Source organism: Girardinichthys multiradiatus, chromosome 2, assembly GCF_021462225.1.
Source record: "Girardinichthys multiradiatus isolate DD_20200921_A chromosome 2, DD_fGirMul_XY1, whole genome shotgun sequence".
NCBI classification, from domain to species: domain Eukaryota; kingdom Metazoa; phylum Chordata; class Actinopteri; order Cyprinodontiformes; family Goodeidae; genus Girardinichthys; species Girardinichthys multiradiatus.
In genome coordinates, this window is record NC_061795.1 from 25,539,000 (window position 1) to 25,565,422 (window position 26,423).

The 26,423-nt window shown below is 37.1% G+C and overlaps 2 protein-coding genes across 3 annotated transcripts; one reads left to right on the top strand and one right to left on the bottom strand.

Annotated features, from left to right (window-relative positions):
- Nucleotides 1-746: 746 nt before the first annotated feature.
- arih1 (ariadne ubiquitin-conjugating enzyme E2 binding protein homolog 1 (Drosophila)) lies at nt 747-15,448 on the bottom strand. Its single transcript, XM_047354891.1, has 14 exons — nt 14,995-15,448; nt 8,825-8,892; nt 8,532-8,679; nt 6,313-6,405; nt 5,544-5,599; nt 5,071-5,137; nt 4,465-4,571; nt 4,341-4,383; nt 4,149-4,220; nt 3,913-4,043; nt 3,519-3,576; nt 2,382-2,642; nt 2,105-2,217; nt 747-1,138 (listed from the first exon to the last, which is right to left on the bottom strand). The coding sequence occupies exons 1-14, from the start codon at nt 15,277-15,279 to the stop codon at nt 1,054-1,056; spliced, it is 1,587 nt and encodes a 528-aa protein (XP_047210847.1). The 5' UTR covers nt 15,280-15,448; the 3' UTR covers nt 747-1,053.
- A 1,128-nt stretch (nt 15,449-16,576) lies between these two features.
- hexa (hexosaminidase A (alpha polypeptide)) lies at nt 16,577-26,339 on the top strand. Of its 2 annotated transcripts, XM_047350085.1 has the most exons (14): nt 16,577-16,861; nt 17,342-17,446; nt 17,527-17,592; nt 18,719-18,765; nt 18,882-18,992; nt 19,076-19,177; nt 19,375-19,507; nt 20,031-20,211; nt 20,358-20,444; nt 20,531-20,603; nt 23,430-23,604; nt 25,598-25,688; nt 25,796-25,903; nt 26,017-26,339. In XM_047350085.1, the coding sequence occupies exons 1-14, from the start codon at nt 16,591-16,593 to the stop codon at nt 26,078-26,080; spliced, it is 1,614 nt and encodes a 537-aa protein (XP_047206041.1). In that variant the 5' UTR covers nt 16,577-16,590; the 3' UTR covers nt 26,081-26,339. The 2 variants fall into 2 exon arrangements, with proteins under 2 accessions (XP_047206041.1, XP_047206049.1); XM_047350093.1 differs by lacking the exon at nt 16,577-16,861 and having other exon boundaries at nt 17,378-17,446; nt 18,714-18,765.
- The last annotated feature ends 84 nt before the right edge of the window (nt 26,340-26,423 follow it).

A 26,423-nucleotide genomic window follows, 5' to 3' on the forward strand; every position in this document is an offset into this window, starting at 1 on the left:
AGAGTGAATGTCACTCAGTTTGGCTCCTGCAAATAATTAGCAATGTCTCTAAAAAAGAATTGTGATGGTGCAACAAAAGATAAGTGCAGAGGGACATGGGGCTGGTGTGTTCCTACCTTTGAGCTGTAAAATCTTTTCCGATACCGTTTCTTTTTTTTTTTTCTTGACCGCGTACGTTCACAGAGTCATTTATGTGATCACACAAGAACATTTCTTGGGAGTTCCCTTTCAAACTAAATTGATGAGGAACTTCTGAGCAGACTAATGACAACAGGATGGATCCCTTATTGCCAATGGTTCCAAACTCCCACTGTTTATGGGAGAAGTAAACAGACTCAACCTAAATGGCAAAAGTATGTCTCAGTAAAGAATAAATATTTCAAAATTATGCAAACACGTGCCACTCTTGCTCTTTAACTTCCATGCATATGGACTATTTACAATTTGAAAAAATACAGACTTGCTGTTTTTTGTTCTTTTTGTGTTTTTTTTCTTCACCCCCCCCCCCCTCCCTCCCTCCCCCCCCCCACCAGAAATGTCTTTGCCCCCTTTGCAATCAGCCCATCAATATTCAGCCATCCAAACAAGGATTTCACCAAATATTGCAGACATGGCCAGGACAATTAAAGCTGTGTTGAAAACATTTTTCACACTCATGGAAAGAAAACTAAAACAAAATTCAAAACGGTAAAGATTCACAAAAGAAACAAAAAAAACAAAACAAAAAAAAAGCAGAAGAGAAAATATAGTTTAGAGGGTTACAATACAGGCCCAAAAGGATTTATTTGTTTATGATGGATTTTTCTGCTTTCTGAAGACTCCACCCTGTTACTAACAATACTGTAGTACACATTCTTTGTATTACTCTACACTTTCTTTAAATATAATTCTTTTCAAGATTTTTTTTGTTAAAGTAATCCAGGAAAAAAACAAAGATGCAAAAGTGGTTGGTTGCCAAGAAGAGGCGGCAGAAGGCCCGTGCTGCCCTGTTTAATTGCATCAGCGCTCTAGTTTGTCAAGATACTCAATAGTCTGTTGCACTGGGACGTGTCCTCAATCCTCGATGTACTCCCACAGGTCCTTCTCATAGCCTTCATGTACGTGCTGTAGCAGCACTCTTCGCCTGCTCTCACAGTATCTACACACACAGGAACATTTTCTACAGTCCAACAAAAGCACATTTACAGCAAGTGGCAAATAAATTACAGTTCTGGTCAAAGGTTTACATCCACTCATTGGCATAAATGTCAGTAATTTGAGGATTTCGCCCATTTAAACTGTTGTTGTTGAATACATTTTCCTTTGGCTTCAGGTAAAAGTCATTACAGAAACTTGACATTCAGCCATTTTATTCCTTAGAATCGTGTCTGGGATCATTGTTCAAGTGTCTTCCATGTAGCTCATGATTTAAAGTGAGGATGAAGAATTTGGAGGTAGTCCTCCACCATTCTAACTTTTTGGAAGGAACTCCTCACCTTGATTCCCCCAAACACACTTCCTGTTATTATGGCTAAATAGCTCGATCTTTGTCTCATCTTTTCTCTAGCTTGTATTTGACCACGTTGAAAGTTGCAAATTTCAGTGCAGCCTGAAGGTGTTGATTTTTGTTTTCGGTCTTGGGCTCTCCGTCCATGTGGATGTTAAGCTCGTCCCTCCAAGCCGTTCCACTGGTATTCTAGCAGCTTCCAGTTTATGATCCTTGAGCCTGGCTGGTTCCTGGATTATTCATGAACCTCCTAAGTACTTTCCTTCAAACTGGGTGGACAGATTGCATTAGATAATTGATTCTTAAACAAACCAGTTGTTGGAAGAGAACAATGATCCCAAACCCCCAATAAAACTGCTTTTGGAAGCTTGCATGAAGGTTTCTAAATGGCATCAGTAAACCGACTGCTTTAAACACCCAATACCAATTCTGCAAAGCAGAATGGTAAACTCTTCAATGATACCAGAAGCTTGTTGGTGGCTACACAAAGCATGTGGTCAAGATGTAAACTGCCAAGGGACATTTAACCAAATATTAGGTTAAATGTCTCCTGGGTTAACATGACATTCATGTCCATAAGTGTATGTAAACGTTTGACCAGAACAGTATTTCACTTACCTGTACTTGTCTTGTACTTTCTGCTTGATGTCCTGCAAGGAATCCTGGGATATATCTCGCTCTAAGTAGCCAGAGAGGACCTCAGTGGCATTTTCCAGATCTGCCTGGTTGTTCTGGGGAACAGAAGTAACATCCTCAGTTAACACTGTTTAAAAAAATGCATCTAGTTCATTCCAAGAAAGACTGAAATCTTGTATATTTTGCGTTTGTGTGACTTTGCGTTGCCATTTTGGTGGTTCACAGGGTTAGCATTAAAGAACGCTTTGAGCCACCTTACCTCAAAAATAATGGACTGGTTGTTCTTCTTGAGGTAGAAGGCAAAGACGTAAGTGAACATGAGTGTAGAGCGGCACTGGCAGAGCACATCTACAGCCTTCTTCAGGAACTGCACCTCAATCCAAGACATGTTGTGCTGCTGCATCTCCTCCATCTTCTGCTTAACCTGAGCATAGAGCTTGTGCTCGAAGCGCAGACTCTGCATGTGGTTCATGTAGCGGTTGCAGTAGAACAGGTACCTCTGCAGGGCTGCCCTGGAGCGCTACACACACACAGTACGGGGAACTGGCTTATACTCAGGAACACATCCAAATACTGATTACTGGAAAATCTGGATCTAACCAACTGCAGAGTTTTCAAAAAACCATTGCTGCTTATTTATAGAAGTATATATACTTTTCTCCAGAGCTCTCTGTGCTTTTAGGTCAAATTTTATCATATAAATATAAACTTTTGTGCTGTAAATACGGGACCTACAAAAACCAGAAACAAGCAATAAAGAGAGAAGGAATCAAGAAAAGAAGGAATAAATTAATCAAGAAAGATGAAGGAATCAAGAAGGAAAAAAGCAAGAAACAAACAAGCTAGGTGGATTGACGGACAGACAGATGCTACTTTTAAACCACAGAAGAGGGAAAAAAAAAAAATGGGCAAATGTTTTTCCATACACTATTTTATTTTTGGCAGAACTGGGAAACACTTTTCCAGACTGCATAGAAACTCTGTAAACTGGAGATGTTGAAAACTGTAGGTACTGTACCAGCAACATGAACCCTGAAATTTCTACAGGTGTTCCACAAAACTAGTTTGCATGTTTTATACTGTTGGATATTTGTTTATGCACAAAAATCAATAGCATTAATTATATAACCTCGCAGTACATTTACTTGTTAAAATACTTTTTTGTTACAAACTATGGAATCCTTATAGTGTTTTAATGTAGGAATTGTTAATCATGAAATTCTCTGGAATTAAAACAACGCTTAGGAGACTGCTGCCTCTGCATTTCTAAATGCCAGAGCCAATCAAAGAATGGCTCTGGACCAAAACATGCATATAAATGATGCATTTATGTAGTAAACCTTTCTAAGTAAAATGGGTGTCACAACGTTTGAGAGCAAATGTAGACCATAATTACCTCTTGAGCGTCTCTGGCTGCCTTGGCGTCATCTTCATTATAGCGGTTGCAGTTGTACCTGAAAGGTTCAAAGCATCAGCGGTGTTTAAGGCATACCTCTGGACACTTTTATGAACAAGGTCCTAAATGAACTCTGGTGTGTGAGAGGCCAGTGTATTTTTGATTCTGCACACTACACAGCGTATTGCCTTTTGAGAACCAGGTAATTTATCTAATGAATGATACGCCGCTACAACAACTGATTTGATCAAATATGTAAAGCTGTGGTTTCACAACTGGGAGGTGAATGGAAACATTTAAATGTATTTACCAGGAGTCAAATTGGTATTATCTCTTTAAAAGCACCATTTATTGCATATCAGGTAACATGCAAAGTGATGCCCTTAGTTCTTACCAGGCAGAGCCATGAGGTTCCCATGGGCCCAGGCAGACCCAACAGAACTCAGCTTTGCAGTTCTGGTTACGACAAACCATGTGGTTGCAGCCGCCATCCTTCTCAATGGTCACATGACATTTTGGACACTCCTGTAAAGGCAAGGCCAGCATTGTGTTTGGTAGTTAAACTGAAGAACAGATGTTTTTAATAGAAACATCAAATGTAATTCTGAGTGCGTCTATTTAACTCCATACCTTGGTATTTGCTGCAATCCAGTTGGAAGTTTCGCTGTCATCGTCACATTTCTTAATCCATTTTCTCAGCCACTAAAAGCCAAGCGTATAAAAAGGTAAGGAATAATATTGCTCCCAGTAACTGCCTGAATCTTACATAAAGGCAAAAGGACAACCTCTGTGTGTGCATTTTTGTATTTCCTTTCAGCGTACCTTACACTTCACAGGATCATGCCAGTTCTCTCCACAGTTGAAACTGCAGTAACAGGACATACATCAACCTAAATGCCAACAACAGGTCATCGGCTTGTATTCTGTGACAGTTTACTCTTCTTACCAGAACTGACGACCACACTTGCATCTCACTGGCTTGGCATCTGGATACTGGACTTTGACAACGTGATGGCAGTCCGGTGCAGGGCACCACTTTAACAGTCGATTGCACTTTAAGGAGTAATGAAAAAGAAAGAGATTGTTTTGTTTTTATAGATTGCCAATTAAACTGTAACTTTAAACTTTCCTCAAAGCTCTCTACGGAGGACAACTCTGAGTACAGTTATGTAGAGTTTTACACAAACAGTTAGGTGGTTATCTAGTATAAGGGAAACTTCTACTAGTTTATCTCAGAGAAAAAAAACAGATGGATACAGATGTTTTGAAGCCTACAAACTAAAAAAAGAAAATATCTGCGTGGGCTCTACTTGTTATTACCTGTAAACCTACATCTTCCTTTCGCTGTGAGCGGCATAGCTGTTCTCAATGTGTACTAAACTGACATTCATGTAGATCTGATTGTTTGTGTAGAATACCAATAGATGTATTTTAAATTCAAGAACTATTTATTTCATGTTTCTTCTTTTCAAATGTACTCAGGTCATTAACCTGGAAGTTGCACGGGAAAGCTCAAGCATTTTTGCATTTCTGATCAAACAAGAAATCTTACCTCAACAAAACTATTCGTGATTAAATGCTGGTACTTCAACTTTACTTTTGAATCTGTTATGAGGCGCCTGTGGAAACATTCAAATCAACCATTAGCCCTCATTAGAAGAGACAAAAAAAAAGAAAAAAAAAGAAATCATGTTAAATATGCACAGACTTGTAAGCAGATATTATTTTAGTTGCTTACCAAAACTTAAATGTATCATTTATACAGTGAATACAATGATTTACAATGTACAACATAACATACAATACGTATAAAATCATTTTGCACACAATTTAAGGTTTTAACAGTAAAAACTACTTTGCTGGTTTTAAAATTGGAATAAATCCCAAGTTGCATCAAGCATCACAAAGTTAAATCTGAATGTTTTCAGTGAAGGACTTTATCAGCCACATCTTCCGCCAGATATGACAATCAAAGCTGAGCAAAAATATACAACATAAAACACAAATATGCACAAACATACTCACATGACTGTGTTGTCATCAACCAAAATGTCACAACTATGAGCAGGACAAGAAATGGTCTGAGAAGACAGCATAGAAAGAAAACCATTAGTTGGCTGATAAAAACTACGACTTTAAGAGTGACATTGAGGGTAACAACTTGGCTAACTACACTGTTTGTAGCTAGTAGATGTAGTAGTTTTCCTTATTTAGTTTTTTTTCCCCCTCAATTCTCCTTCCTGACACAGAAGTAGGTGTGGATCCCCAATCCAAGACACTTTCCAAAGTCAGTGTGAAATTGATGACAAGCTTTTACTAAAAATAAATAATGATGCAGCAATAAGATCAGCCACAGCTCGGAATCGGCCGATCTGCAATTGATTGACTGAGTGCTTATAGGTGGGTCAACATTAAAAAAAAAGTTATTTGTATTTTTTCAAATGCAGAAAAGCTTAGAACTCCCTCCACTTTCGGTCTATAAACATTTAACAAAAACACGTCTTTGCTAAACATTTTAACATTAATAAAAAATTTGAAACATGTATAATTGGCTGCATTAAATAAGTCCTTTGTTTTCTGTTGGATTCAAAACTACTACCTCAGTCAAAGAAGCTGCAGTACATTTTCTTTTTTCTATGAAATAACAAAACTGGTCAAAATCAGAATCAGTATGTCAGATCTAAATGAAAAAAAAAGAAGTAATTATTCAGTTAAAAAACTGGAAAAAAAAAACAAAAAACTGTTGCTGACAAAGAAAAGTTTGATATCTTAACAAATGGATCTTAGAAGGTACCTGTCCCATTCCTTCCTCTATGATTTTGGTAGTCAAATAATCTCCCCAGCACTGCATGCAGAACTTGTGTCCACACTCCAGGCCTGTAAAGTACTGGGACAAAGGCATCCAACAGTTAAAATGTGCAGCCTTAGTCACCAAGCAAGCAGTACCTTTTAAAATCAAGCTGTTCTTAAGAAAAATGTGAAGGTATGCCAAAAAAACTCAGTTTTCACAAATAACTGAACTAGATCAAAGTGGAAACTGAGATTTGCCGACATCTTAAAATAAAAGACAAAATTGTACTCCATAATAAAGAGTATTTATGACTAATACTACAACGCTCAATACAATTTCTATTTCCAGAAAAGCTTTTTTCTTTTGCAAAACACAATCCAAATTTTGCCGATTAATTTTCTTAACCTGCTAACCAAAATGAAGAACAAAGGAAGGGATTTTCAAATGTCTTGAAGTTGTTGCATTTTAGTGTTCAGCAATTTTACTCTTACGTGGTTTACTACAAGTCAGTGTATGGGAGGATATAACACATTGGCTAACTATCTCCCACTGTTTGAGTCAGCTCTTACTGCAGGTAGAGAAGACCATGCCTATTTTCAAACTGTTGCCACAGAAAGTTTCAGGAATCTTTCTCGTATCTTTACCAGCACAGATAAATCTTTTACTCGTTTTAACAAGAGGACATCACCTCCGCTCACACATTAACGTCAGGATGATTAACATCAACTCAAGAAATCTAAGAAGGTCAACAAAGGGCACCTTTATCAAGACTTATTCAAGTATACACATTGAAGCAAGGCACATTTTTACCCGTCTTTTGGGATTATACATTCATACCCACTTCAGCAGTACCTCCAGATAGTCAAAATGCTTTTTTTTACAGTTGGTGGGGGGGTTCCCGCATTGGAGCAGATGTTCTTTAAAAGACCTCCAGCTAAATAACTCTTGCTTTACTACCATCTTCTCAGTTGAAACGGAATCTTAAGAATGTCCTTAGTCACACATAAACACACACTAAATATCGTAAGGTGGAACTGGCTTTCCTTCAGTTTACACAGCAGATAACTGTCCACTAGAACATCGTGATGAGAACTTTTTGCCGTTTTGAAAACATATTTTGATTAACCATAACCAGTGCATGCATTTAAGACTGCCATTGATTACAAAAAAAGACTATTGGTGAATGCCAAATTTTATCTGCATACATTTTATAACCCATTAGTATAAACATGAATAGCACGTTATACTATACTAACAAGATAGACAATAGAAGCCTAGGCTGAAAATCACATTAGTATGTGTGTAATATTTAAACCCACAAAAACTACTCTATAAGAAACGCTCATGCTACCCGTTTTAACCCTATGGGTTTGTGAGTAATTCTGAAATTGGTGCATCCAGAATTAACCTAGGAAGAAGCTCTAAATTAACTGTGCAAAAACACCACCATGTTTATAGGATGAAAGGACACATGCCCTATGGCTAGATGGGTCAATACTTTAGGCTTCTTCAAAAAAAGAAAAGAGAATTGGGTTCTATGTGCTAAAGATGAAAAAGGATGTTATCCAGGGCATTACAGGAAAAGGAGACATCTATGATGGTATGGAAGTGGATCACTAGTGTGCACCGATACTCCCCCATACCATCAGAGATAGTATTTTCTTCAGACGTCTTTAGTCATTTCCGTAGAACAGAGCTGCTCATCATTTGTTAATACAAAACAGCGCGCCTTCATAGAGATATAGGGCGTGTGCTTTAATGGGTCTGTCTACTGTCCGGTTTTGGCTTCTATATGAAATGTAAGATTCTGAATGACATCTACCACCATGGACTGCTTAAACAACTTAAAACATAACCACAGACGCTTTCAAATCTGAAACAATTAGTAGCCTTAATACCAAAGCATAAAAATGCCCATTACCTTGTTGTTTTAAATGTTGTTGGCATCAAATAACAGATTTATATTTTGTTCATTCAACAGTTGCTTCTAATCTTCTCTTAAAAGAAATTTCTAGATGGTATTGTTTTCTTTAAAAATCTTAGTAATGCTGCTTCTCCCTTCGATATCTTATTACAATATGAAACCCAAATGTGTCTCGATTCTCCAGAAAAGATTGTAAGGCTAAGGCGTAGTTCCTTTAATACTATATTCAACATAATCCACATCTACAACTGAGGAGCCAGCTCATCAAGCACGATGCTGATCGAACTATGTAACTCACTGAGTTGGGGAAATTTAAATAGCAGATCTGACAAGGCATGTCTTGTGCCGATGATCTAGTGTTGATTGGAGGACGGATCCGGGGCTTCTTGCTGGGGTTGATGACGTGACACTCGGAGAAAAGCTTGTCGAGATTACCATCAAAGTATCTAACATATTCAAACAAACAAAAAGCAGGATTAAAAAGCATGTAAACATTCACATTCCAAGGCCTGACTCTGTTGCAATGTTTTTTTGGCTGGCACCAAGTAATGCCACAGCAGCAAAGGCTGAATGTAATTCAGAGATTCCTACCTTTCCATAAGCTTTTCTTTATCCCAGTTGAAATGGCTGAGGAGAATGCGTGTTATTGTTGCAGGGTTCTAGAGGGAAAAAAATGGTTGTTTATTAAGATTCCATTTTACATTTAAGTTTTGCTACTGTTCAAAGAGTTTATCATAAAAATGTATTTTGTCAAAGCAAAGTTTAAGCCCTGTATGACAAGGGATTTAAAGAGTAAAAACATTTGCAGTAATGTAATCTTACAATATCAGAGAAAAATATTCTGTAAAATGCTTGATCATATTCTGTGTCTTGTGCAATAATTGATTAACTCAAAAAAAAAACTGAGCAAAGGTTTTAGTTTAAATAAACTATAAAGTTACAAAGGCTCGCTACTTCAGAGCTGTTACCAGCTTGTACACATTTTGGTAGAAATGTTCCTATTTGACTGTTTATACAACCAATACTTCTATTGCCAGAGCTACTGAGGCAACATTAACCTTGAAGTAGAACTACAACAGAATCCTCAGGAATGTTATTATGGATTTGAGCCTTTGTAAGTTAAAGGTGATCACTTTAGTCATACATAAGGTATTATTCCTTAAACCTAATATAACTTTTACATTCATCAGCATTGCAATAAACGGTGTTAATTGTTTCCACCAATGCATCCAACTGGCAGGATGACATATAAGGCTTAAGTAAACAGATACACTGGTCTCATGGTAAAAAAAAACAAAAAACAAATTAGTGCTTGGATTCTGATTAGGTAATCATTTGACATGCTGCCACCAGTGATGTTGCCTGTCATGAACATTAAACTGCACACACCAAAAGGGCAGAGAGTGGACATCAAGCCATTCCTCTCGAAATCAGAACAACATATAAACATTAAATGGGCTGAACTTACATAGCGCTTTTCCAGTCATACCGACCACTTAAAGTGCTTTACCCTACAGCCGCATTCACTAGTGCGCACACATTCATGCAGCGATACACAAATCAGTAGGTACCTTGAGGTTAAGTGCCTTGACCAGGGGCACATTGGCATGTGGCGGGAGAAAACTGGAATTGAACCCACAACTTTCAGATTGTAAGACACATTCTTTCCACTGAGCCACATTACATACAGTTCTTAAAGCTGAGTTAGCTGCTGCTGCCAAAATAAAACTAGCATTGTTTTGCATTGCTTTTACGGCTCAGTTCTTTATCAAAATTCACTTCAAATCTAGCCAAACTGCAGTTGCTGTCAAAAGTAGTGACCATTTCTGGAGGCAAAATTACACAATACAGAAGCAGGTTGTTTTTCCCCTACTTTCTAAGGTCAGCATTGTGCTAAGAAGGGAGCAAGGATTTTGCCAGGGCTTGTGTTTTATGTGAATCCGGAGAGTTATCCCAAGTCTACTCTCTTTATAATGCCAGGTAGGGACAATAGAAACTTTGTTGGAGGTTCACTTGCGTTCATTGTCAGCATTCTGCGGTTCTTGCATTTCTCAGACTTTCGAATAACACTTATAAAAACCAAACAAACAGTCATTTTTGACACGTCGGTCTAGAATTTATGATCAAGGAAGCATCATGTGAAACTAGCAGGTGATCCGAAACGAAGATTGACTAATTTCTTTATGAATCAACTACAAACGTCATGTGATCAATAGTGCTGGGCGATATGGAAAAAAACCATATATCACAATATAGACTATTTTATATCACAATAACGATATATATCACAATATACCCCCACTTTTTCTGTTATTCTCTGAAAAATATGACAAAATAATATCATTGCTTACTTTTTTCCAACTTTATTTTAAAGTGACATTTTACAGAGCCCGCGAGGGGACATGGGGGATTTGTTTTCTTTTGCGTCCCCATGCAATACTTTTGCGTTCGTTTGCAAAAGTTTTTAATCCCCTTAAGAAAGCTGTACATTTTGGAACAGCAGCACAAATGACAAACTGCTCACAAAACAAACACTGATATGGCATTGGTAAGGTTTATTTATCATATGCAGGTTAACATGCAGTCAACAATGCGACTAAATGCTTAGGATAAGAAGAACCGTTCAAATCACGATAAAAACAAAAGCACTAATGGCGTACAAAAAAAGTACACCTCATGCAGCACCAATAAGCAAATAAAGTGTCACAGATGTGGTTTTGTGCAGTATTATTGTCCAGAGTTCAGTAGTTTGACAGCTTGTGGATAATAACTGTCTTTAAGTCTGGTTGAAGATCCCTTTATTTAAGGCCGATTTCAAAATAAAAGTCAATAAATCTCAAAAACGGGTGAAGTGTTTGTTCCATTTTTGCAGTTATCTAGTTTGGAAACTCTCCCAGAAAGTATTACGAGATAGCGCAAAGACTATTGCGAGCGAACGCAAAAGTAATGCGTGGGGACGCAAAAGAAAAAAAATTCCCACATGTCCCCTCGCGGGCTCTGTAACATTTAACTGAACTGTCACAAATGAGAAAAATACATTTTAGTGCAGCAATATATGTGTATCAAATGACAACAGATGAGGCAGAGGTAGAGCTGCAGTAGCAGTTTCTTGATCCCAAAATGTACCCAAATCACAGACGTACTCCCATTTTTGGTAAAAGAGCTTCTTCTTGGGCTACCTGTCTCTTGTTTGTTGCAACCCCGGTATGAGACTTCAGCCTCTGGCACTTCCATGTTTCAGCACTCACATGGCCCTGTCCCAATACCCACACTACACCCCTCTATGAAGTGTGTACTTTGTACAAGTGCATGTAGGGGTTGAAGTGCGCAGGTCATAAGCGTGCAAAATTGGAGAATTGGAACAGTAGGGGTAACGTCGTCGACTTGCACCTCTGCACCGTAACTGCAACATCAAAAAGGGCGGGAACCAGCGCTGTTTTCACAGTCTTGCTGCTAAAAAAAACTATTTAAAACTGCAACAAAAATTGTTTTGAGGAGAAGAAAGTGCAGAAAGCGAAGGAGGCTTATACACCAGACTCTCGCCACGCCAGTGTTTGTTTGAAAGGTAACTTCAGTGTTATGGCCTACTGACTGCCCAGACTCACTCTGAACCCAGTGGTTTCTTACAATGTTGAGCCTGGAAAACCAGTAAAAAAAAATTTGTCGGCTTGTTGTCTGAAGTTTACGCAGTTCTTAATCTGATTTGATGATTGATTAAGTTGACGGTTGTGATTGGTTTTTGCTCAGAACGTCATCTGGAGCAGTGAATTGTGGGTAATATACTTCGGCGAAGTCTGCTTAGATGCGGGCTTTGCCGAAGGGCGGATTGAGGGAACAAAGGGGGCGGGGCTAAGGACCACTCTGGAGAATTGGGACACACTATGCACTCGAACCCATCAACTGGAAGGCGCAATTCAGGGACACAAGGGTGGAAGTGCGAGTATTGGGACAGTGAGTTAAATAACGTAAAACATGCCGCAAACCGGCGTGTGAGTCACATAACGTAAAGCAGCGTCATGTCACAAAACCACAAGACGCAGCTTCTTTGCAAAAAATCTATTTTTTATTCTTGTTTATCACATATATAAACTGAATGTATGCAAGGTGACAACACTAATACATTCATCGTAGCCTACTTTATGAAATATTTGCTTGAATAATTGATAAAATGATGTTAGAAACGACAGAAACGAATAGAAGAGAAGTAGAACAATAGACACTTTTCTATCGTCCCCACGATATGTAGTGTCTTATCGCCCAGCACTAGTGATGAATATATTGCGAAGAAAGAAACACAGTATTTGACGAAGCATAGCATCTGTGGAAAAACTAGCGCACTTAAACTGAGCTGCTCTTTCCTGTATCCACTTCCAGGTTTTACATTCAGTAAAAGTTACTGTTTTGGCATACTTTGTGTATATGTACATGTTTAAAGACTAAAGAAAAACATTACAAGACTGCCTCCTTACTGAACAGCTGTTTTATTTGCAATTTATTCTCTGCTGCTTTTTAAAATGATGGGATGCAACCTCTCAGGCATGGGAATGCACCTGATTAGATGCATGAGAACAGGGAAAGCACTTTGACTTCTCTAACTTCCATTAACATTTAGGTTTAATAAACTGTCTGAATTGTCTTTACATACCAAAACAATGCATTGATTTGCCTAAAATTGTAGGTATGATAACAACCGCCAAGAATAAGCAAGCTTGAAGATGTACTTAAAAAAAAAAGGTAAAACAAAACGGAAAAATGTGCTAGATTTCTTTTGTGTACATTTCTAACAGTCTCAGTTTGACTGCATGAAAGGATTTTTTTGTATTTTGAAAGATGTTTTGACTGGTGAGTTGCATATGCTCTTATATGCTCCTTGAATTAAGTAAAGGAGGAGGAAAAATTGAGTGGAAATAAAACTTGATTGTGCAGTGTCAGCTTTAACTAGGCAGGGCAGAAATCTAAGGCTCTGGTTTGAGGCCCCCTTCACCAATTTGCACCCCCATTTTGTACATGTGTTGCTATTTCATCCTTAACAATAAACTCATAAACACGGGATGTTATACCTATACTATATTTCTATGAATTATGTAGATTAGTTGTCACAAAAACACTGGAATCTCAAATAAAATTGTACATTTTTTTCTAAAAACTTTGTGTTACATCCTATTTACACTGGGAGATAACAGCTGATGCTCATGAGAGATTATGACCTCTGATTAAACCAAAATAACTGAGCAACCTCCTGTTGGTAGATATTCTTTATTGGAGTAACATAACTACATTTCCTTAAAGCAGACTATGAGCAGATTATAAAAGATTTGTCTAGAATATTTTTATTTTCAAAGCAGGCACAAAATGTTCCTATGGTGTATGAATTTAGGCATTGTCAGTAGATCACATCTCACTGTGGATGATACAATTTCTTACCCAGATAGGTCAGGTACAACTACAAACAAAACTACAAGGACAGTGAATGGAGAAGGGATGGAATTACCAGAACTCCGATGTAAATAAACAGACAACAGAATTGCAGAACCAACTAGCCAGGATTGAATGTTCAAAAGCAACAATAAACAACAACAGGTTCAATCATTGGCTTTATCTTGGTTTGATTTTGTATTAAATAAGCAAAATAATGTCAAAGGAAGCCTTTCAGTATCTTTCAAGTATTAGACATCTGAACCCAAACTAACTGGAGCAGTATTCACAACTCCTCTTTTCTGTTAGTGTTTGAAACTAAGTATTTAAGAACAAGTATTTAAGAAACTGAGCTGTCAATCAAACAAAAAAAGATTAAGATTAATGCACAATCGTTTCAAAAACTAGTCATTTGTTTCTCCAACTGGAACAAGTTCAAAGTAACCGTTTTTTATGGCAAGAGTTCATGTATTCTCGAGTTTAATAGCTTTTTAAGATACATCGCAGCTATATTATGGAATGATGGTTCAAAAATGCCACGCTATATCACAGAACATTAAATGCCAACTTATTAAGACCATTTCGTTTTTTTTATTCTATGCCTAAGTGAACCTGGGAGAGAGGAAATGGAGGCCTCGGTTGGCTCTGTGCTAAACCGTAGATCTCTGGAGAGCTACTGCGAATGTAATCAGTTGTTCAATCAAAAATCGTATTAAAAACAGGTCCTTTATCAGCATTTTATCACATCAAAGTTTTGATAAAATGCTTGTTCATCATTCTGTAACTAATATAGCTTGTCACTTGCTAAATTACACAATGTCCAACTAGCATTTGGACAAACGTCAAAACACATTAACGGTAGTTAAGTTGCACTAGATTTAGCAAAGATAAATTAAAATTGATTGGTGAACTTCAACCGTTGTCTTACCGAAACTCAAAACGTTCTCTAAATCTACACCCAAAGACGTTGTGTTTTTCCAGTGTAATGCGGCTAGCATAGCTGAAGAAGACAGCTAAGTAGCGAGAAAGCTAACACTAGCTTAGCGAACGTAGCTGGCAAGTTCTCAATGGGGATTAGACTACTTCCTGTAGCCAAATTTCTATTTAAATGTATATCTTTTGTTAAATTTGAACAAATCCATATTCTTTTAAAGAATCACAAGCAACAGAAACTTACTATCGTTAAAAAACGAATTCAACACGTATTAATCTTGTGAAACTGTCACCTTCCGGTAAGTTAACTACTCCCACTAGGCTAGCCGTTAAGCTAACGTCCGTGGCCTTTTAACGATTGATAAAATCCTGGACCCCGGTCTTTCCTGACGACGGTATACCAAAATACCTACCTGGATGACCTCGTTGACCTCCCTGATACATTCCACCATATGCTGGAGAATCTGTTCGGCAGTCAAAACCTCGAAACGGTAGTCCTCCTCTTCTTCCTCACCAGGACCGTGACCACCTACACCAGTCTCGCCGCCCTCGTCTCGCTCCCCACCGGCCACTACGGGATCAACCAACTCCACATCACCGAGTTCCAGGGTGTCGTCCTCGGGCTCCTCTTCGCCACTGTCCTCGCTACATTCGTCTTCGTCGTCGTATTCATAATTATAGCCCTCGTCTGAGTCCATTCCTAAGGTGTTTACCGGCTTAGGACGAGCACACCTTGAGGTCGAAAACGCCAGATGTAGATTGCGGAACAATACGAAAACCAAAATTATCCGAGCCTGTTTTTCAGCTGCAGCGAAAATAACAACAAAACGTCGCCGCTGCTAAGCCAACAAAGAGAGGCAGCGTCACCAACTGACGACGGCCTTACGTCAGACGAACTAGAAAATAAAATGTGTGGAGAAATGTAATATATTTTTATCTGAACTATCGAAACTAAGTAAGAATGAAATAAATAACATAAGTTAGAGCCGATTTAAAATGGTTCCAAATGTTGCCAATTGTTGCTCACAAAACTAGGTTTGAAAAAGCGCAGCCATCAATACCGTTAATTATTATTATTATTATTAGTAGTAATAGTAGTAGTACTATACACCTAAGGGCCATTTCTATTGGCCAACTAACTATATCTCTCTCTATATATATATACATACACTACCAGTGAAAAGTTTTAGAACGCCTTTCTCATTTAATGGTTTTCTTTATGTTTATGACTATTTACATTGTGCGTAGATTTTCACTGAAGGCATTGAAACAATTAATGAACACGTATGAAATTATGTAGCTAACAACACATTCTAAAATAACTTTAATTATGTTTTATATTTTAGATTCCTTAAAGTAGCCACCATTTGCTGTGATGACTGAAATATTAACCTTTGGCCGTCTCTCAATTAACCTCTGGGAAATTCTTTCAAGACTCTTTGGAAAACCATTTCAGGTGACCACCTCATGAAGCTCATGGAGAGAATACCAAGAGATCAAAGCAGTCCGCAAAGCAAAGGGTGGCTATTTTGAAGAATCTAAAATATAAAAATGTTTAGAGTTATTTCACACTTTTGTTTACTATATAATTCCATGTGTGTTCATTCATAGTTTTATTACCTTTGGTGAGAATCTGCTATTTAAATAGTCATGAAAATAAAGAGACCTATTAAGTGAGAAAGTGTATCTAAACGTTTGACCGGTAGTGTAATTGATTTTAAAATGCTCAAAGCACTTAGTCAAAAATATATTTTTAAATTTATTTATGTATTTGTTTATTTAACTGTTCATATCTCAATTTTGTTGTAAATAGGACAACAGCATAATGAAACTTCTGATATTGTTTTGGTGGCCCCTTTGAAACCCTTCTGGAGGCATCCCTGGTAGTACCACTATTATTATGTATATTAGCAGGCATAGTGGTAGGCTGCCTGTTGTTTTCCTCATGTGACAACATGCGCCTAAGCATCTCACTGGCTCAGTTGGCCAGAAAGGGTGAAAAGTCCAATATGAAAGTCGTGTGCTCAGTAAATCCAGGACATTGCACTGTAATAAGTTATAATTTCCTACTACTGATCATACTACAGCTTTGCTTAGACACAGTGGAGGGTGTGTGGCCATTACCACAAACTTTTATCACCTCGCCAGAGAGATACCAACTGAAGCCTCAATCTTTCAGCTTTGGTTACAGAAGACACTTGGCTGCACAGCACCACTGTTCTGTTCTGGATGCTGCATTCAAGAGATATTTTTCCATTTTATTTCCAGACTACGCTTCTGGTGAGTGTATATTTTAATTTCTTTCCGTTTTTCAGAAAATAAATATCTCACATATTAGTTGCACTTATAAACCAGTTTGATCACACTTTATTTTAATTACGCATTAATTGTGTTTAAATAACTGTATAAAAAGCCCATTGTTGGTAAATATTACTTATGTGTTTTACCATGAAACTGAAGAGTAGATGTTCTGCTGATAGCACCTTTAAAACATAATTACAATTGTGAAATTGCTTAGCAGTTTTGTTATGAATGTTCTGTTTGTCATTGTGCCTTTTAAAGTGGATAAATGGGCTTTGTAAAAACAGCAGTTCAGCTGTAGGCCAGCCTACGCTAATAGTTCAACCACATTCAGTGACAATGGACCATGCCAACACAGCTTCACCCTTGTGTTGTCTAAAAGTATAATAGTTTGTCACGTTTTTACATTTAAGTAAAATTTAATTGAACTGTAGTAATACTTACACTCATTTATGACAGGAAATGATACTATACGATTCAGTGAGAACGAGATATTTACTCTCACAATCAGTCTTGACCATCATGACTGTGAGGGTTACCCAAATCAAGACTCTTCTGAGAGATGTAAGTATAAACATACATGCTGGGGTTTTACAATATTGGTAAAAGCTCACACTAAGAACTTTCTCTTGTTTGTGTTTTAGACAAATTGAATGTCTCTGCTGGGCAAGCATCTCTGAATGCTGAAACTGTGTGGGGTGTTCTGAAAGGTAATTATTGCCTCTACATGTTTAAAGAATTTAAAAGTACCATATTGAAAATGACATAATAATGGTAAGCTAATCTGAGCAAGGATCGTTGTGTCGGTTATGCTCTAAAAACTGCTTGGTGAAAAATAACCCAATTTGGGTTAATCTGCTAAGCCAGTCCCGGGTCAAATATGGACCTGGGCTGATTTAGCAGAACGTAGTTGGGGTATGGGTTGACCAGTTCACTGTGTGAGGTTTTCAATCCAAAGAAATCCTAAAAAGAGTGACAAATGTCTACAGTTAAAGCTGCTAATGGTTGTGCTAAAAAAAAATAATCACATGGACTGCAAAACAAGAATATTGGCATTAAAAGTATATTCTATCCATCGTTTTTTGACACCCGCTCAATTTTGCAAGATAGCACCTGTGAGAGGCAACGTTCACCCTGGTTATTTCTTGGCATTCAAACCAAATCAAATCATGACACCTTTTATCAGTATTCTTAGCCTGTACTGTGATTATTTTTATTCTCATAACTCTTTTTCATATATTTTTATTTTCATCTTTCTTTTTTTTCTTAAATACCTTATGTCCTTCAGCACTCTGTTAAACGTTCATTGTTTTTAAATGTGCTCATAAATACATTTGACTTTACATTGTGGGTCCATCACAGGACAACGTACAAATAGACAGGAAAAACACCCGTCCACATAATACACCTGAGGGTCATTTAGATTGACCGGCTAATTTAATATGCATGTTTTTGTGACCATAGGAAGCTGAGGGTACCAGGAGAAAACCAATGCATGGCATCAAGATTATCATACAGAGACATTCTATCATCTAAGTTTTTATTTTAACCCATGGAAGAAGTTCAGTGAGGTCTGATCAGGTTTTGTATTCTTTAAGTTGAGGTCCGGTGAAAATTATGATGCTCCTCACAGTTTTTTCTGTAACCCAACCAACTGGGTCATAATTTTCAACCCAGTGTTTGGTCAAAACTCCCCTACTGCTGTCCCAACAGCATAAACCTAACGTTTAGGCTTAACAAAACACCCAGCAGTTTTCAAAGTGTAAGTGTCCTACTTTCTTAGACGTATGTTTTAAATGACAGTTGTTAAAATGTATGTTTTCTGTTTAAGTACAGGTCTAGAAACCTTCAGTCAGTTGGTGTATCAAGATGATTTTGGCTCAGTAAGTAAGACTTTCCCTAATGCTAATACTAAGATCTCCAAAATATACATTGTCTACCAATATGCAATCTGATTTAGCTTATCATTATTAGTCCTTTCTGTATTTTTGATTTTTAGTATTATATCAACAAGACCAATATCGAGGACTTCCCACAATTCCAATACAGAGGAATTTTACTGGACACTTCACGCCACTATTTACCAGTGCAGACCATTTTAAAAACTCTGGTATTAAGGACATAACATGATCTTAGCTCAGATCTCTGTTTAATTGTTCAAACGTAAGATACATGGCTTTGTTTTTTTGCTAGGATGCAATGGCCTACAGTAAGTTTAATGTGTTTCATTGGCACATTGTTGATGATCCCGCCTTCCCCTACCAAAGTCGCACATTTCCAGACCTTTCCAATAAGGTATGTGGATTGAGACAGCTGTTAAGTGTCATATAAAGAGAGAGTTATCACTATTTTAAGAAAAAACTGAAATAATCGTTAAACCATTTCAAATTCTTGATTTGCATAGTGATTTTTGTAGCACCACTGCTTCTTAAACCATGAGTGCTGGGAAGTTGCCTCCTCCCTGTAACCAAAACCTTCTGGCTCTGATTCAGGGGGCTTTCCACCCGATGACTCACATCTACACACAGTCAGATGTGAGAAGGGTGATCTCATACGCCAGGATGCGAGGAATAAGAGTCCTTCCTGAGTTTGACTCACCAGGTCACACAAAATCTTGGGGAAAAGGTAGAATTTCAAAGGAAAATGAGGAACATTGAAAACAAACAAATAGAGAGAGAGAGAGAGAGAGAGAGAGAGAGAGAGAGAGAGATAGATAGATAGATAGATAGATAGATAGATAGATAGATAGATAGATAGATAGATAGATAGATAGATAGATAGATAGATAGATAGATAGATAGATAGATAGATAGATAGATAGATAGATAGATAGATAGATAGATAGATAGATAGATAGATAGATAGATAGATAGATAGATAGATATACTGTAGAGAGATAGATAGATAGATAGATAGATAGATAGATAGATAGATAGATAGATAGATAGATAGATAGATAGATAGATAGATAGATAGATAGATAGATAGATAGATAGATAGATAGATAGATAGATAGATAGATAGATAGATAGATAGATAGATAGATAGATAGATAGATAGATATACTGTAGAGAGATAGATAGATAAATATACTGTAGATATATATATATATATATATATAATATTTACTTATTGATTTATGTCTCAGGTCAGCCTGACTTGTTGACTCCCTGCTACAAAGGGGGCACTCCTTCAGGGACTTTTGGACCTGTTAATCCGACATCACCCTCCACCTATCAGTTCATGGCATCACTTTTTAAGGAAGTGGCCTCAGTGTTTCCTGACACCTATATCCACTTAGGAGGGGATGAAGTTGACTTTTATTGCTGGTAGGTTATAAAAATAGAAAATAAATAACTACTTAGAAAAGAAAAATAAACCTGATATCCAACAAAAACGGTTTCCACCTGTAAAAAAGCTGCAAGTCATCACAGAGTGTAGTAGCATAAATACTTTCCACTAATTGTTTTTGTAGGAGATCAAATCCTTACATTCGTGCATTCATGCACAAGATGGGTTTTGGAGTGGACTTTAATAAACTGGAAGCATTCTACATTGAAAAGTAAGTGGCAGAGGGGAGATTTTGTATAGACGTCAATATGAAAACCACATTTATAGATAGATTAATATGTTTACCTTTATTAATAGGATTGTGAACATCACATCAGCTCTCAGGAAGACATCCATTGTGTGGCAGGATGTTTTTGACTACCATGAACAAGTAAGTATGCACCAACAGATCTAGGTATTATTTATTTAAAATAACATAGGTTTGTGTCACTGAATGTTTATGGAGGCTCAGAGTTTATGATTTAAAATAAACTAAAAACATTTAAGATGTTGATTTAAAAAAAAAAAGAAAATCAAGGTTTCACTGTCACCACAGTAGCCTAACTACTGTTTTTACCTAAGGAGATATGGTTCCTGTCAGAAGTTTCTTTAAACTCATCATCAGCATGAAGGTCATTTTAGTTGATACATTTGAAATGTTATTTACCAAGGTGGAATGATAATTTGATAAACATACATTTTTAAAACAAGAATCTGGTGCACAAGTTGTAATTTATTACCAATTTTTTAAATCTCCACACTTCCAAAAATATGCAAACTCAAATATACAGTATACAGCTGAAACCAGATATTACATACATTGTATAAAAAGAAACAACCACTTTTGGTCTTACTGTTTGACATTAAATCAGACTAAACTGTTCCTGTTTTAGGCCAGATAGGATCACTAAAATTTATTTGCTAAATGCCAGAATAATGAGAGGGAATTTTAATTAGATCTTTATCTCATTGCATTCTTCAGTGTTTATCTACACTAACACTACTACGCCTTTAAACTAATTTAGAAAGCCCAGGTGATGATGTCATGGCTTGTAAGCTTTAGATAGGTTAATTCAAACATTCTATTAAACTGAGACTTACCTATGGATGTTTTTCAGGGTAAAACCTCAAACACACTGCTTCCTTGTGTGACATTGTAGAAATTAAAACGAAATCAGGAAATATATCAGGAAGAGATCTATAGACCTTCAAAGGTCTGGTTCATCCTTTTGGGCAATTTTTCAGGTGGTTTAAGGTGCTACATTAACTGTTCAGGAAGGAGAAGTATAAGTAGACTATAATCCCACTCAGCAAGAAAGAAGTCATTAACTCTCAAAGCAATATGAAAAGCCAGATTACAGTTTGGAAAGCTTGTGGACAGATATCCAAAATGTTTGATCCAGTTTAAAAGGCAATTCTACAAAATACTAAGGTAAAAACAAATCTCAAAAGCATTATTTCTCTTATTAATTTTGGTAATCTTAACTGATTGGAAACATAAAATTGTGTAGTCTAATGTCATGTCAGGCAGTGAGAAAACAAAAGAGAATGTGTCTATTTATACAATGTAAAAACCGGGTTTCAACTGTACACACACACAAATTAAGATTTGAATTGGTATGGTCTATATTATTTCTCTGCAACTCATAGCAAGTTGCAGAAAAACCCCACACTTTTCATCCCAAAGGCTTTTGGCATAATTCTGGCTAGGCATTAGGCAATTCTTCTTACCAGTATTTGCTGGTTTGCTGGAAAAGCCATGGCTTATAAGCATACTCAATAAACTGTCAACATGGTTGAGGTTAGGGGCATCTTAGAAGCTTATGGTTGCATGCTTTATTCATTTCCTTACAGACTAGTTTGGAGGTTGATTTGGGATCATATTATTTGGGAACACCCAACTGTGCCAAAGTTTTGGCAATCTGACGCAACTTCTAAAGTGATGAAATTGGTAAGGATATTTAGGAACAACAGAAGTCTATCATAAACTGAAAACCAGTGTTACTGTCAACATAGCAGTGAGTTTAACATTAGCTCTAATCAAGAGTGTATTGACTAAGAAAGAAATAAAAGTTGTAACAAAGCATGGTCCAACCAAATGCTTTTTGGTGAAATATTTTATGCTCAGATGAGTTGATTGAGCTTTTTGGCCACAACAACTTTGCAAATATTTTGAGGAGTCAAGGTGAAGCTTTCAAACTTAAGAACACTGCAACAACTGTCAAGCATTGTAGAGCTAGGATCGTGCTAAGGGTCTGTGTCCCTGCCAATGGCGCTGGTGCATTGCACATATTAATTGGATTAATAAAAATGGGGACAACCTGAAAATCCCTTAACTTTCAAAAACCAACAGCCAGATTGTTAAACTCTCCACACAACTTGGTGTTCTAACAGGGCAATGATTCCAAATGCACATACAACTGGTTTTGGAACAGTTCAAGCAGCCTATTCTCAAGCTTCTCGAATAACCCTGACCTTAGTTATAGAGAAAATGTATGTACTATGCTTACAATTTGGGCCTATGCCTGCAAAACCACCAGTTTAAATTAACTTTGCCATTTCTCATAAGAGTGACAAATTGTCCAGCTAGCTATTAAGTAGAAAGTTGTTTGGGCTACACTATTGCTTGTGGTCAAGGTGAAACTTATAAAGGGCATTTATTACAGTATTACTGTGGGTGTGTGTGTAAGTGTTTGAGCCTGTGTGCATGATTTTCAGATTGTGTAGATAAAACAAAAATAGAATAACAATAAACATGTACACCACATTCTAGTATGATCATTCAACAGTAAAAAGGGAATAGTTTAAATCCGTTGTTAAAAGCCTAAACTTGATATCGGATTAATTTAGTGCCTGTCAAAGTTTACATGCATAATAAATCTGAGAGGCACTAAATTTAAACTTAGAAAAATTAAAAAAACATTAATTGTGTCTTGATTTATTAAAAATGCAGAAATTCTCTGTAGGTCACCGAAAAGTTAAATCACTATTGGTTGAAATGATACGTTTTTATGGATGTTTGATTGCATTATAAATCTGCTCACATCACAATAGTCAAAGTCATTTTTTGCAGCTAAAATAAAGAATTAAATTCAAGTTTGAGTCATACATTTTTCTGCTGACAAAGAATTTACTGCATGCCAATGTGGATGACGTTGGAGGTAATGCATCACTGAAACTGTGTAGGTGTCTAATGGTTCATTATTCTGTGTTGCAGCACAAGTCTTTGTCAGTGGTGGAGGTATGGAAACAGGGCTGTTACCTGTGTGAAGTACGCAAGGTTGTTAAAGCAGGGCTAAGGGTGATTCTGGCCTCTCCTTGGTATCTGGACCAGCCTGGACCCACACACAACTGGGCCCGCTACTATAACGTATGGCCTCTAGCCTTCAAGGGTCAGTGAAAGAAGGTGGTGTCCTGTGAGCTGCTGAAGTTGTGAAAACGCTGTGTTTTTCTCTTAAACAGTAGATCCCAGACACCCAACACATTGCTCCACTTTGTGTTCCATTCATTGTCAAACCACCAAGTGGCAGCAAACCCCTAATTTTAAAGAACAAAAAGAATTCTGTAAACGTTCTGTTCATTTGTTATGTTTGATATTTTGGGGCAAGAAGTTCAACACAAGAACCCTAACCTGTCCTTTAACACAAAGAAGACACACTACCTAGATTCAAATGGGGTAAATGAGGCATATTTTAAATCTGCATAATTACACCACAATAAATTTTCGCACCTATTAGTCTTCAGTGTCAGGGTGATATATGTCACCATAGGCCTGCGTGGCACATCTGATGATTATTAGGTAGACTTATTAGGGTATTAATGGGCTTTAAGAGCTAAAGAATTGTAAGTTCTGATTCTTGTTTTTTTTTCTGTGCTAAGAAAAAAAAAACAGAGCTAGAAATGTAAATGTTGAAAACAACAACATTTGTTGAAAAAGGTAGGCAGTAGTTCGCGCTGTTGACTCATGGTTTATCAATAACTTTCAGCTGGAAAATAATCCAATCCACCCATGCAGAAAAACCCACAAATGATCTACGCAATCATATTGGAGTTGGCAGTCAAGTGGTGTCAGACACAGCGCTGCATGGTGTGTTTATGGATCTGTCAAAATCCTACCTTACTGTAGATCACAACGTCCTGTTAAATAGGGTTTTAGAAAGGGTTTTGTCTATCCAGGCAGTTGGTTGGTTTAAAAACTATTTGTCTAGTAAAATCATTAGTGTCCCGCTCTTCATTTGTCCTGTAACTAAACGTGTTCCTCAGGGTTCAACTCTTGGACCACTACTCCTCATTAGTTATGCTAATTAAGTTTGTCACGATTTGTGGCTTGTTGTGTATAAATTCGTCAGAACAGAATCTAAAGAAATTTGAATCAGCTTACCACTGTGCATTACTTTTCATTGCAGGTTGTGGACCTGTCCACCAATGTCATTTGTATGCTGATGCTTCTGGCAGTCCTTCTCTGTCTGTCTGTTGACATTCGTATTGGATGCTTTTTGTGTAGAAATGTATTCTGAGACTACTTCCCTCCTATCTGACTGCTTTTATAAAAAGTCTCCTTAATCATCATGGACTGCTCTCTTAGGCTTTTTAATCATCTGACTATATCCAGAGTCAGAACTGAACTGGGTAAGAGAGTTTTTAAAATACGCCGCCCCCTCTACCTGGAATGGATTCCAGACTCAAAGCTGACAGAGCTGGTGACTATTGATTAATTCAAGGCAATTGCAAAAGAATGGGAACAAGACAGTTTAACTTCTTGTAATTGTTTTTGAGTCGGTACCTTGATCTTGTGCTTCCAGTTTTATTCAGACGTATTATGTTATGTATGAATGTATTATGTTTTATCATTGTTTTATTGTAACTCTTCGCCCGTCTTGCCAGGTCCCTCTTGGGAAAGAGATTTTAATCTCAACACAACTTAATAAATAAAAAAAGCAACTCCCGAGTTAGTTTTTGTCTTTGTGACAATCTCATTTAAAATAAGCAACAACTGATAGTTGGAGATACAGTAATGAACCTCATTGACGTTTGAGCCAATATAAAACACTAATTATAAACAAATTTTCACCCTTCTGAAAGCCTATTTTCAGGCAATGCTTGTTTCCAGTAGACCAAGCTTGCCTAATGTTATTTCCTATTCTGCCAATACTTGCAGATCTTTAGAAATCCTCATTTCAGTTTCATGGATATTTTTGCAGTTATAAGCTGGTTATGTGCTGAATCTGGGGGCAGCTAATAGAAACGGATTAAAATGGCCAAATAAACATAGACTAACAGCTTTGATTTGACATTTAAGATTTGTAGCAACTGACACAACTAAAATTAATTAAAACCAATAAATTTTTTCTAACAATTTTTAAAGCTTTTTTTGTATCTGTACAGGTACTGAGAAGCAGAAGAGGCTAGTGATTGGGGGAGAAGTCTGCTTATGGGGGGAATATGTAGATGCCACCAACCTCTCCCCACGTCTCTGGTGTGTGTGAGCCAAACATTTGTTAAAAGATAAAATAACAATGCAAATTTGTGCTTGCTTGGCTAGAATCTATTTTACTCTTTGGTTAAAAACATAAAAATGAACAGGCCAAGAGCAAGTGCTGCTGCTGAGAGACTGTGGAGCAATGAGAGGCAGACCTCCAGTGTGGACAAAGCGTTTCCACGACTGCAGGAGTTTCGATGCAAGCTCCTGAGGTAGTTTACTTTGTCAGCCATTATAGTGCTGGCCCCCTTTAAAAAGACATGTTTGTACTTCTTACAAAGTCTGCATATTATGTTCTCTTGTTTCTGCTTTGCTTCCTCTTTAGGCGTGGAATCCAAGCTGAGCCTCTTGATGTAGGCCACTGCAAACATGAGTATCAAAGTGTTTGAGGATGATTTGACATGCAACCTTTTTTGATCCTTTGGGACAAAAAGAAAGGGATGAAAGAAAAGACAAGGAAAATCAAGTAATTGACACTTTAAGCTTATATTATTTATTTTTATTTATTTTTTTGGGTACCCAATTTTACACAAAAAACACCTATGCTTTGTCATATACTTTTTATCTTTATATCTACTTAAAAAAACTTGTGAAATATGCTGAGCTTATTTCTTGAAATATAATTAAACAATTTGTGTGCAGACCATATCAGATTTGTTGTCTCTGTTGTGTTCTAATTAAATTTAATTATTTGTTTAATTCTATGAAAAATAACAGACTGTCAATTTACTG